Genomic DNA, 14,274 nt, shown 5'->3' with positions numbered 1-14,274 from the left:
AATAATAATTAATTTTTGAGAAATGGTCATTCTCAATGATCTTCCCTCCAGAAGAATGTTGTCTAGACAAAACGAATATTCTTAGATAAAACAAAGATCAACGTAACATAACTTCGGTTTCTTTTTACGAGTCAAAGATACTCTTTTTTGTGTACCCATAAAATTTTTCATTTAATATCAATGAACTTTGGTTTGAAATATTTCTTTGCTAAATTATCCGAACGAGTTCAAACATCGTGGCAATTAATTTGTGTCACACTCTGTATGTAAAATATGTAGCTAAGAAAGTTTTATAGTTTAATATATAGAGTTCGTACATAATTCTAGTTGAGAGTCGATGGAAAAAGAACGCAGAGCTTGTGCAATACTTGCATTTTGTCAAAGTTTGCGAAACATTGAATTACAATGGATCATTTGAAAAGAAGATAAAGTTAAGATTAGTTAAAGAGAACGGTAGTGAACAGCATGTTCTGCATCTACAATCACTAGATTAGTGTTTGCACTAATGAAAAGATGAAGCTTTTGTAATTGCTGTTAGTACACGATGAAACACACGATTAGCTTTCTATAGTTAAGAAAGTTGTGTTTGATGAAAATTAGGCATTCTTTGAAAATTTTTTGGCGGAGAAGTATTCTACTACTTTCTACTCTTTCTATTAAATTAATATTCTAAATTAATTACCTTTTCTACTAAAGGGAATTAATTATGTATATGTACTTTATAGAAGAAGAACGTTAACAAATTGAGTTGTGTGTGTGTCTATCTTTCTTTATTTATACACTTTGTACGTACCTGACAAAAATTGTCTTGTAGTATAAAAATATGTTACTGAATATACAAAAAATTTTACAGTTTTCCTAAAAACAATTCTTAAAGAATGTCTAATTCGTTGTGCGTCAAATTAAGCGGCCATTTAAGTAAAATACAAGATTAACATGTATAACACCTCATCGCTTGAAAATACTCCTTGTTACAGTAGTGTCATTGCACTGAGATATTAAAATTCGCGTAGCTTTCTATTGTATGATCCTTTGAAGCTTCCCTTTAATCGTAGATAGGAATAATCAAGCTTACCTATTTGGGAAAACTCTAGACAAAGGTCGACAGCCTTTATCGATTTGACAAACAACGAATAATAAGCTTTGGAGAAACCGTTTAGAAATTCTTACATTACATCATGATTTCAGTTTTCAAGACAACCGAAGCAACGAACGGGAAGTGTTTGGTCGAGCAAGTCTTCCTTGAGCACCGGTTTCCGGTACCATGGAGGAAGCTTGGTACCAACCATGGCTGCTCCTAGTCCAGAAGCTGCAAGAACTTATTTATTCGAAGGTACGGTATCACTGAACCTGTCAGTATTAGATAAATAAGTATTAAATAAATAGGTAAATATGAATCTCTATTTAGATATCTCTTATTGCAAAGTTTACCCCCAATCTATCAATATTGTTTGCTGTATTTTCTTAAATAAAATTGACTATACAGGTTTACTGGGTAAAGAAAGATCGTCGCTTTGGGACCAGATGCAATTTTGGGAGGATGCCTTTTTGGACGCAGTGTCTCAAGAGAGAGACATGATCGGCATGGATCAAGGTCCTAGAGAAATGATGGAAAGGTTAGCTCCTGCAATAAAGATGATAGATAAAGATTTCGGATGGAACGTTTTCCAGCAAAATATAAACGTTTCATTTTGAATTCACATTCAGGTATAAGAATTTGAGCGAGAGCGAAAAGAAACGACTGGAGCATGACGAGGATAGACTGCTGTGCACCCTGTTGCACAATTTGACGGCGATTTTAGTGATGCTGAACGTGAATAAGGACGAAGTGAAACGGAAAGTAAGGAGGCTATTGGGAAAGAGTCATATTGGTCTGATCTACAGTCAGGAGCTCAATCAACTTCTCGACCAAATACACAATCTCGTAAGTAGAATATCCATTTTCCTAGTTGTATAGTAAATTATTAGAAATTCTAAACATTCTCTAGAATACCAAAGAATTTGAAATATTGCCTAGAACGATGGACAAAATTTCAGATTTCATAGGATATTAGAATGTTCTAAAGATTTTTTGAAGTATTGCAAAACGCCGAGAATTTTTTAAATCACTGGAAAAAGAAAAAGAATTTTCTTAAAGTAATAAATAAACTCGAGGACTTCTTAGAGTACTGGAAAATTCTAAAATTTTTCTAAGGTACTGAAACATTCGAAAAAATCATTAAAATCTTGAAACATTTTCAAGGACATTAAACAGCTGAAAATCTCTTACGGTAGTGAAGAACTTGAAAGAGTTTTAGATCAAATTCTAACAATATCGAAGAGTAACCCACAAAGCTTTAAATAAAATTCTGCGAGATTAAATCCTGATGTCGAAGAATTCGAAAAATGTACAATGTGAAAAAATTCTATAAATTTCCCGAAGCGTAAGAAAATTCCAGCTAAATGGTGTTTCACGTTTCAGTATGGGAACGATATAGATTTGAAGCCTCTGACATCCAGACAAATGCATCGTCAATCTTTCACCGTGCACGCTGGAGTCGATGCAGAAGGTGATCTACGATTTCTCGAGGTACGCCACGATGGACTTGTCCTGAGATCTGTGAACGGCGTGATCGTGGAGCGATGGTGGTATGAGCGTTTGGTGAATATGACTTACAGTCCGAAGAACAAAGTATTGTGCCTTTGGCAGCGAAATGGCGGGCAAACTCAGCTGCATAAGTATTATACTAAAAAGGTACGCAGTGTACAATGTTACAAATTCAAAGAAAAATTTCAATGCATTTTTTAATTTACAGAATATATGTAGAGGATAGTTAGTATGTGAGGTTTAAAGGACGAGATCGCTCGTTGTTGAAATATTTAAATTCGTCGAATATATTTAAAATAATAAATTAATGTACAGCCTTATACGTGAGTCGTTAGTGCAAAGTATAAATGGCAAAATAAAATCGCGGGGGGTAAATACTCGTTAATTCGATAAAGACTCGTAAGATACTCGGAGATACTCTAATTACTGTTAGATACTCCATATGTACCGTGTGTACTGTATGAAAATTTGAATTCATCTTCATTCGAGGGTTGCATGTAGCGGCAACACTGTTTTGCCCGGAGTTTGTTTATCATTACATTTCTGCGTCAAGGCAGAGTCAATGTCCTGAGGCAAAACAACAGCATGAGTCGCTCTCGACTCGCGTCGTCCTTTGATTCCTGTGTCGCTACGTATACATACAATAATACAAAAATAAAGTAAAATTCGTAGGATCAAACATGTTTACTATGTAGAAATAAATATTCTTATATCGCTATATAATAGAAAATTTTGATTCCATATATAAATATAAATATTTTATTCCTATGTATATTAATATCATTATTCTATAATTAAATCATTTATAATGTTTCCTACAAATTGAGGATTGTTAAATAAGTGTTCATTCACTGTGTGACCAAACTCATTTTGTAAGTGACCCATAGCTAATTCCTTCTAAATCGAGGACCCTTTAATAGTTTAATACTTCGTTATAGGTCTCTTTTGTTAACGATGACCTTTACAGACCCCATTTGTCTCCAATAAACAACAAAATAAAGCGTGTAATGGATTTAACGCGTGGCTACTCTTGTAACTAACAAGCGATTCATATTGCTTATGCATTTCTGTTCATAAATATTAGGATACTTTCTGGTATCACAGATACCTGAAGAGATAGCTACTCAAATAATGATCTTAATGATCTTTCATGGTCACTTTATTTTCGCAGAAGCATGGAAATTATATCATGGATGTGTACAGGCCTGATTGTTAACTAGGATGTATATGTAATTAAGCTTTACAAATCCATCTATTGTTATGATACAAGTAATATATCCAGAAGATATATTACATATATTAGATATATTAGTATATTCAAAAATTCGAAGTGGTTTGTCTCATACACCTTTCGATTACATTATGAAACTAACCACTCAATTAATTAAATCCATGATATAGTAAATATTCATAATAGTAGTAATAAAGGAAAATAATAAAAGAAAGATACATTTTCCTCTCTGTATCTAACTTTTAATCACTTAGAAAACAAAATTTTTCAGAAAAATTCGCTAAATGTGCAAAAAAAAAGTGAAAAAATTGAGTTCTAGATAAATAAATTAATGAAACAATCAATTTTTAGTGCAAGGACCTATACTACTGCATAAAGGATGCAATGGAAAAGGCAGCAGCCCGCGGCCATGGAATGAACTTGGATATCGAACTCGGCGGCGAGTTTCCAGTTCAGGACATGCGCACCGGCGAGGGTGGGCTTCTTCAGGTTTGCATGGAGGGCGTGGGTCTCCTCTTCGCGAATAGCAAGGTATGATTCGCACCCAAAAGCGTGCACCAAGCGTGTTCATTCGTTTCAAACCGAAACTGCAAGAAGAATGGAATCTTCGAACTTTTAACCGGTTGTTGCAAACACCTGTTTTCCTATCTCTATCTCTATCTATCTATCTTTTCTTTATACATTGTCCAATTGTTCATGTAATGTTGAAAACGCATCCAAAGTTTTCCACCATTCTATTGGGTATATTATACTACTATATTATATCCGTCCCTTTATTATCTATAGCGAACTTTTTTACTTATATCCACTACTGTTTTTTGACTATATACGATGTCATGTCTTTTTTTGGCCATGTTACTGTCTCGACTATAATATGTTCCAACACAAAGTATAATCATGTATTTATTTCAGCGACCGAAAAATACATATGCAGTCTGAGAATTTGTTACGGGGGTTAGTTTGTTAAATTGCCTCGATTCAATTTCGTAGAATTAGTAAAAGAGAAATTTCGTTCTATTGAGCGAAGGTAGAATTGGGGAGCTTTCTAGAAAAGTCCGGGTTCGTAAGGTAAAATAGTGGGTCTAGTTCGAATTTTTGGTAATGTTTTTAACGTGTTTCAATCAATATATTGATTATAAGATTTCTTAACTCGTCGTTTGGACTAACGATTTCTTCAATAAAATGACCTTTTTATCTAGAGAATCTCCCATATTCTTTATTTTCATTAAAAATAAATTTCATATCATACTTAAATTTCCAAGGATTAAAACCCACCTACAATAACTTGTATTAATATTCGAACATTTCAAACATTTTTACAACATGAAATTTATGTCTTATCTAAAAGTAAAATCGTCACCTATGTATTATGTTATAGACCCTTTTTTTCAAAAAGCTTCTCAATTAATGTCGAAAAAGAATCGGTAGTCAAAGAGATTAGTTCCTTCAGAAAATGAAAGAATTGAATCGAGGCGAATGTTAGGGGAGCAAACCACAGAAGCTCCATCCCAGAACCACCCCTCAAGCCCCTTTTATTCTTTATACTCTTCCGATATTATTGAATCTTCTCTCTGTGTATTACTTTTTCGTTCCTTTCTTCCGTTTTATTGCATTGATGCAAGGACCACTCAATATTATCTCCCATTGCTAGCCACCACGATCTGCTTAATTTTGTATCTGTACGTATTATTATATCTTTACCGACTCTTATGTATGAGTTTGTGAGGTGTACGACGATCAAAATAGGATCACACGAAGCTCTGACCGCCTAAAGAGAAATCTCCCTTTCGATTCAGAAACTTTTTCTCTCACGAATCCTTCCTCGTCGCAGGAACGAGAATAATACTTACATTGTATTGTAATATGTAATTATATGAAAGGGGAAATTAGAATCTTTTTTCAGGCTGCTATAGTTCGAAACACGAGACAAATGTCACACATACGAGACACATGCACACGAGGGGGACGAATGGGACCGATGCGATGATGGAAGAGCAGAGGGAAGATCAAGATGTTGATTTAGTTCAATTAATCCAGATATTATTGACACATTGCCGACCAATCGAGGAAATCTCTCATTTCGTTTAACGATATGATAAATAATAAAGTTAACCTAGATGAATCGGTAGGATTCATGAAAAAAGGTAATCTTGTCAACATTTATATTTCTCTAGATGAGCAAGAAGAAATATTAGGAACTTTGACTTTTTATTGGCTCGATAGAATTTAATTTTTCATTATTTTTCATTGGTCCAATAGATCTCAATTATTTTAAACATGATATTCGCAGGAAATTATAGTATTACTCAAGGTATCGCAAAATAATTACATCTTCAACTAAATTATGAATTATTAAAAAGGCAGATTAAAAGAGCAAACAATGGAATATTAGAAATATTAATATTCTTGGCATAAATCGTTTAAAGACATAAAACAAAGACATAAAGGCTATTCTGGTGAAATATAATTTTGACAAAGATTGTTTTAATACATTAAAAGATTTTTCATCCTATAACAAATCATAAGCATTAAGTACATGTATTACTTCTGTTAGATCTGTTGTATTTCATTTATGTTAGATCATATTTTATAGTATTGGCTCCATCATTTATTGAATCCCATTTCTAATGATTACGATGGTAGATTATTTAAAAGGTCGAAAGATTTGACAAGATCTGCCTTTGTTATGAATCTCATAATTGTTAACATGTGAGTTCGAAGATAGTATCGCGTGATAACCATCATATAGTGACTATATTATAGTCAAGCATAATTCACGTGGTCGGCAATGCGTTGACCCTTTGCACTCCGAAATTTTGCCTAATATAATCATAAAACATAGCAAACTGAACATTTTTACAGTAAAATTATCCGAAATCATAAATTTCGAAAGGAAGTATAATATCTCTTCCCTTTTCCATATTTTATCGGTGAGAGTAATTTAAGAACCAACGTTCCCATTATGAATATCGCTACATCGACACGAGTGGAGTACAAAGGGTTAAAAATAACAAAAACCTACTAATTAATCATATATTCATACGATAACATACTCATACACTCTATTAAAAAAGAAAATCGTAAAAAAGCAAAGAAAATAATTCTTCACACAGGACGAGCAGCCCCTGACACTCTGGTTATCATGATATTCTATCTATCTCACTGAATATTATATTGATATTTATTATACATTATATCTGTTTATTTCTATATATATATTTATATATACACTTGGGTATTTAACATTTATTATGTGGTAATTGTATTTTACATACTGACAGGGGTACTTTGATATATATACAACATATTTACACGTATATATAAATTATCGGTCATTTTGTTGGGTAATATTTTCGTTCAAGCGTTAATCAGTGTTTTCTTGCATGGAGCTCGATGTGCAGCTGCAGTCTCTCTTTTATCTGTATTATAATCATATTATATATACATTTATCATACATATACATTCATATAGGTGATAAGGGTTAAAAAATCTATAGAAACTTGTCTTTGATTATATATATATATATATACTATTCTTATATATATATACATCTATCATAATTTGTATTGAATGTTGGATGCCATTATATTTTTCTCTATTAAGTCTAACAATTTGTTTTTGTTTCTATCATTATTTGTCGTGGTCATACGTGAGGAAAGTCTATTCGCAATAAACGGGAAAGGAAAAAGAAGAACGAATAAATTAATAAAAACAACAAAGAGTTAATCAATTATAATAAAGAAAAAAATAATTATAACGATTGTTTACGACATATCAAAAGAATTTAATTGCAAAGGAGGAAAGTGTAACGCAAATATGATGAAACGTTCGTCAATGATCGCATCTCGATAATGATATTTCGGAAATTAGTACACATGAAATATGTGAATGATCATCGATAGACTTTTCTCAGCTTGGGGAACTTTTGAGATGGTCCTTGAACAATGAACAATCACCGCTGATTTTTTTAAAAATTGGCCATGACGTATTAGGTAATAATCTCATAGCTGTATTATCATCGTATACAACTGAGCCCTGAGATAATAATCAACTTTTTTAATATTCTAATTGAGTGGACTCTATTATAATTAATTGATTGTTGGCAGAAATTTAATTTTCTGTTTTTCTGTTTTCTGTTTTCTTGTCCTGTCCGTCGACATTGCCCCTGGGCTGGGCATACACAGGATTTCGAGGTACTAATCAAATTAAATCACTGTTTGTTATATGAACTCAGTATATTAATTATAATCAGTGTTGGCCGTGTTCCGGAAATGCTTCTTTATCTCACCATTACTTTTAGCCGTATTATTATTATTAACCATATATACTATTATCTACTACTTACTACTACCTACGTACTACTACTAGTACTACTACTACTACTACTAATACTACTACTACTACTACTACTACTATACTACTACTACTACTACTACTACTACTACTACTACTACTACTACTACTACTACTACTACTACTACTACTACTACTAGTATTACTACTACTACTACTACTACTACTACTACTACTACTACTACTTACTATACTACTACTACTACTATTACTATTACTATTACTACACTCTTAACCAATGCATTTAAATTTAACTGATTTGCTCTGTCTACCTTACTGTTTTCCTCCCATCGATCGGTGTTAGCTGTGACATACACACATCTATGTATGTATATATATTACACATAGAAAGTACATATATATACATACTTATATATTTATATGTTCCCTATATGATATATATTATCTATAAAGCATACATATGTATACGATATGTGTTTATATATTTATATAAGTTTCATAATTTATATATCTATATAAATGTATACAATATACAGAATTATGCAGAACAGTGTCTGCTGCATTTCAATATTTGAGTCCAACCAGATTGTCCTTAGATGAGAATATTATTTGTGAGTAGTGTTTAGTGCAACCTGTAGAGCAATGTTTTGGTGCACTCAATGCAACTATATATATACATACATATTATGTATATTATTTTTCACTATATAGCCTTCTACGTCTTGTCCCATATGTCATGGGACACTCCGTATATTAAAGCCATCCAGTATTTGTTCTCTATGCGCCAGTATGTTTTGCATTCATGTAAATGCATTCAGAATGAATTGAAAATTGTGGTACAAATGTGGTACCGACGTTACTATGATTCAAAATAGATCTAAATGATAAAATAAATTTTTCTTATAAAGCTTCACCTTTTCTAGGCAAAATTATATTCAAAATTAATTCGGCAATATACATTGTTAATTGCATATCTCTTTTTATATACAACAGTTATAATAGTTTTTGTATATAGTGTGATATTATTGTCTCGAATGAAAGGAATGCACATGATACTAATAATTTTTAGTAACAAAGTAATTATGTGATATGTCTCCATTGATTTTGACAATAATATTGTTCGGAAGCTTCGTATGATAAAATGTTATTCTGAAATTTTGATTAAAATTGAATCATAGAATATTCAGTATCCCACTTTTGCCATAAATTGTGGTACATCGTGTATATCGAAATTTACCGAAGTATAGACAAGAGGAACGAATTTATACTATTTCTGGTACATTTCATTTAACTAATTATTAGCAGTGAAATGATACAAATTAACATTATTAATAAATTCTCTTGCATAACAGTAAGAAGTTTAACGATAAACCAAACAGAATTGCAAAACGGAATTTTATAAATTACAAATAAATTGGAAAATTGCAAGATCATAAAGTTATAAAATTGAAAAGGATCTGCTTGTATGACAAAACTCCAATATCTAATAAGACTAGCCATTTGTCAATCCATTAATACTCTTAATTAGTAAATCATTGTGTAAGAGGACCTTGCTACTGGAATTGGCGAAGATAAATCAGAAGAAGAAGAGGGAAACGATCGTGACGGTGTATTAATTCAATAAACGCGTAGTTGGAGCATAATAATGATAATTAGGTTCTGAGAAGGGGATCCGTGAAGTGCTTTTGAAATCGTGTTGCGTCAACCTCAAGGTCAATCTGTGGTAATTAAACATTATCTACATTCTATACGGATATGCGTATTTCCTTAATTTATTAATTTATTTATTTAATCCTCGTAAATTAAAGTCGTATGATATTTTTCACGCCTCCGAAGAAACTGATAATGAATGAGGAACTTATTGCACTTTAAACTGTTCCAGATATTTGCAGAAGTATTTTTAGTTTATTACATTTGATACAGTTATTGCTGCGATAATTATAATTGACAGCAGTAAATATTTATATTTGCAAATATTATGTAGACGAATATTCAAATTATATAATTCACAAAATGAATAAATAAATAGGGTGTGTAGTAAATAACAAAGCAAAGAAATGATAAAGTATCAGAAGTAAATCATTAATTATAAAATAATCGTTATATAATCGAAAGTGAAAAATCGCAACTCGATTTCAAAAATTCATTTCGTACCCACCTATGAAAACACATTCTAAACAAGTAATAAAAAGATTTCGGAGTACGGCCGTAGAAGCATATGTTGAACTATTATAGTAACAAAATCATGTAGTAATACTCGTAGCGCCAAAAAATTTATTTTTCATGGATTTTTTAATTTTCGCGCAAAACCGGGTGACAGACACAACTATTAACAGAGAAAAGAAAGAAAGGGAATAACATAAAACATTATCAACAGGACAGTTATCGTTGAAATTACGTATCATCATTTGTTTTCTTTTTTAATCGAAAGGCTACTTTTCGTTAGGGACGAATAATAGAGATGAATGTTTATGTACGTCTCTAGGGAAATTTGAATGCACTGCATGAATGAGTAGTTCTCGATATATGTACGATAGAAAAAAGTCGCCCGCTTTTGCAGAACCATCTATTAAAACCACTCTCACGTTGCCAGTTATGTAGTAGAGCAATGGTATCGTGCTATATAGTGATGTCTGATTTGATGAATGAAATTATCACAATTCGTGAGAAAAGCAACTCGAAAATAGCCCGACACAACACCTTCTTCGACCTCCATACACATACACACATCATTACATACATACATCTATAACAGTGTTCTTTAAACCTCGATAACACTAGTAATCAATTTATTTCTCAATTCCTTAACACCCTATATAAACAAAAAATCAAAGCGAGTAAAGCTTTTCCATTAATCCGCAAGTCTTTGCAGATGTGCCAATCTACTCGATAATTTTTCAAAAATATTTTAAATCAACAGAGATAAAATGCAGAATATTCAACTTTGTAAGCAAAACTTATTCGATTAATTTTGTAATCTACAGACTTCTTTAATATTCTTCCGAATATAATAAACTCCTTACCACAAGATACACTAAATAATATTCTTAGAATACAATAAAAATACAGAGATCATTAAAACATGATTATAATAAAGATTCGAAGTTATTAACATCGTCAAACATGACAGATGTTCCGTTTTCTCTATTTTCTACTAAATTATAGAATTTTTGAAAACTGGGTTCTCCAGTACAACGCTTGTCCATTGTATGGAATATATTTTGTATTAATACATTGTACATAACCGTCGCGAGTATAACAGTGATTGCGTATATGTATTTATTATTGACTTTAGTCGACGCTTATACCGAAGAAATTATATAACGATATAATAAGTTTGAAAAGCACTGTTCTACAGCATGCTACCGCTGTACACGATGTTTCGATCCTGTGGATCTCAGACACAATAAAACTACCCTTCTAAACACCATCACTCGCGATCACACTGACCGATCGATCTATTGATCGATCGCATCCTAACTGTGCATCATTGAACAAAAAAAAGAACCCAAAAATAAAAAAAAAAAGGAAGAATCAACCGGGCCAAATCCCAATATCTCGTGCATTTTAGATATACCAATACCAGTTGCACATATATAGCAGATTTATCGACGCCGAGCAATCTCGATGACATTTATACATTTTTTGATAAGTTTAGGCCATCTCCAGAGTTGCCTGCCTGCCGCTGAACTTCTTAAAAGAAAAAAAGAAATATTTTTTACAAAAAATATTAAAAATTCGCTGTACGATTAATTAGACGCTGCTCTCTGTGATATTTCTGCTTCAAAGTTTTGAACCGTTTTTTCACTGTTCACCCAATGTAATCTCGCTTCTTTTGTGCGCCTTGTTACAGTAGGAAATGCGACCAGCCGCGGCCAATACTCGCGATTATCCAGCTTTTTCAGGCCCGCTTCCTTTATCGAACTCGAGCCGCTAAATGGATGACTTGGCTTTTAATTAGCGGAGAAAATGATGCATGGTGTGTGCAGCTTTATCGTGCTAGTTAATCCCTGCATGCTAGTCGATACGATCGTTTTTGTTATACACGAATCAGAAAGAGTTCCGTAAGAAATACGTTTCGAGGAAGAGGAGAACGTTTTTGAAAAGAACGAGAAACTTTTAAATTGATATAGTATAATGACGAGTAATTGAATTAATATGTGTTTTCTAAAATGATCGATAGATCGTGAATCATTGCGAGTTTATGGGAAATTTCAAGAAACTAAAATGCGTAGAATACACATTATCGAAAGTATAGTACTCGTTAGAATATTTGGTACGTGAAAGAAATCTGTGTCGACGTCTTATTTTGGAGAATTTATTGCTGAGCAAATATGAAAGAAAATCTTTCTAGAAATTTAAAACGGGTTACAAGAATAGTATTTCTTTCTATCTAAATACGAATAAAAAATTGAACGATTTTATAGAAAAATTTTGATTCGAGTATACCTGAACGTGCATGAGTTCCAAAGATGGTTCATTTGAAACCAGTCACACAAGTAGACGTTATCGAGACACTTATGTTCGGAGAAAAGTTCGGTGACAGAAAGGAGCTAACGAGAACCATTGTTTTAAAAGAGCGTACTTGAACAGTTTACTTGTACCGTAAACTTTTCTCTTTGATGTGTGTTTAATGATGTACGGAATTGAGATAAAAGGAATAAAGAAAGATTCAGATTAAGACAGTGCCAAGTTTCATTGTTGATGGATGGAACAATGAAGTTTGGTACCGTTGGGGAAGAAATATCTCTGTAAATCGAATAGTTAATACGATACAACAAAGAAAATCGGAAATTCCTAAAAATTGCAACAGGATAAAAAGAAATAAATGAAATGAAAAGAAGAAAAGTATAATTCAGAGTCCAGTAGAATGAAAATTTTTGGAAGAGTAGGATAAAATATCTTTGGAAATTAAAATAGAATGCTATTATACATTTTTCAAATTCCTCTAATTTTCTTCCCAAAGTAAGAAAGAAAAATCATTGGAAATTTCCTTGGAAGGGAAATAAGGTATAATAATTTCGAACATTTTTTAGAAATAGAATAGACTATAATTAGACATTTTTGTCAAAGATAAAACGAAGCGGTATCCTCCAAAAATTTTCCCGAAACTAAAATGCAAAATAAAGATTGGAGAGAAATTTCTTTGCCCGAAAAGACCTGCTTAAAAAGATGCACTGTGATGCATATTAGCCGATATGATAGTACAAGACAATCGACGATTCAGAGCTTTATCCCATTATCGAATTGAGCATTATTTTACTCGAACGAGTTTTTCACGCCTTTTTTTCCGAAATGTTGTTGGCACACACGGTTTTATATTGTCCGGGGCATATAAAGCCATAGAGGATCCAATCACAAGTGTGCATGTAAGAGTAGACCGCGAAATTATTTCGTTTCCGATCTCGACTAATGCAAGACGATCGTATTATTTGCAGTTTTTTGTAAGACTCGATCATATCCGCAAGTGCTTTACTCAGAAGGATGGGATCTTTGTATTGGAAGAATTCAGTGAGTAACTTCTTATAAAGAAAATATAAAAAAGGAAATAATTATTCTAAAAGATTTACAAAATAGTTTTATATAAAAAGAATATTGTTTTATACCACTTTTACATAAAAGATTATATATAGGAGTATAGGATTTTTCTTATCGTATACTCCTATATAAAAGTATATTTGTTATATTTTTTGTTAATAAATTTTTTAATATTCCCCTTCAATTTCGAATGTTTAATGTTGATATTTTTTACTTTTCAGATCCTAAAACTAGACAAGTAATTCAACGTAAATATAAGTCTCAAATGGTAAGTAGATTAAGTTCTAATGATACGAGTTTTTTAAAATAATTTTTCTTTAATTGCTTGTTACTATATATGTATCTCCCGTACATCTAGTATTCTCTTATCATATTATTCATCGTAATGATTAAATATTTTAAAATATTTTCTTTTGTATATTATGTAACAGACCAATGAACTGTGCCACTGCATCCACAGGGTATTCTCCGTTGCCTTTACGTTATATGAACTCTCGTCTGAGGTTCAAGCCGACCCCGAAAACGACAATGCATGAAGGTTTAATTACCATTTTTTTATTTTTCGTTTTCCACATGTAATTCTCCGTTGCTTATTTTAGATTT

General features: G+C 32.0%; 1 protein-coding gene across 10 annotated transcripts in view; it reads left to right on the top strand.

Annotated features, from left to right (window-relative positions):
- Rab3-GEF (Rab3 GDP-GTP exchange factor) overlaps window positions 1-14,274 on the top strand; it is a 42,735-nt gene that overhangs the window by 21,865 nt on the left and 6,596 nt on the right. For 7 of the 10 annotated variants that reach the window (XM_076625101.1, XM_076625099.1, XM_076625100.1 and 4 more), the window contains 7 exons: window positions 1,189-1,333; window positions 1,487-1,616; window positions 1,708-1,924; window positions 2,462-2,734; window positions 4,170-4,349; window positions 13,572-13,644; window positions 13,893-13,939. In XM_076625101.1, the coding sequence (XP_076481216.1) occupies window positions 1,189-1,333; window positions 1,487-1,616; window positions 1,708-1,924; window positions 2,462-2,734; window positions 4,170-4,349; window positions 13,572-13,644; window positions 13,893-13,939 (1,065 nt within the window). Of the gene's footprint in view, window positions 1-1,188; window positions 1,334-1,486; window positions 1,617-1,707; window positions 1,925-2,461; window positions 2,735-4,169; window positions 4,350-11,986; window positions 12,113-13,571; window positions 13,645-13,892; window positions 13,940-14,102; window positions 14,210-14,274 lie in introns of those variants that run through there. The other 3 variants (XM_033335355.2, XM_076625104.1, XM_076625105.1) reach the window with 3 other exon arrangements.

This window comes from Bombus vancouverensis, chromosome 15, assembly GCF_051014615.1.
Source record: "Bombus vancouverensis nearcticus chromosome 15, iyBomVanc1_principal, whole genome shotgun sequence".
NCBI classification, from domain to species: Eukaryota; Metazoa; Arthropoda; class Insecta; order Hymenoptera; family Apidae; genus Bombus; species Bombus vancouverensis.
The sequence above is the reverse complement of the archived record's forward strand: the minus strand, read 5'-3'. Positions and strand labels throughout refer to the sequence as shown.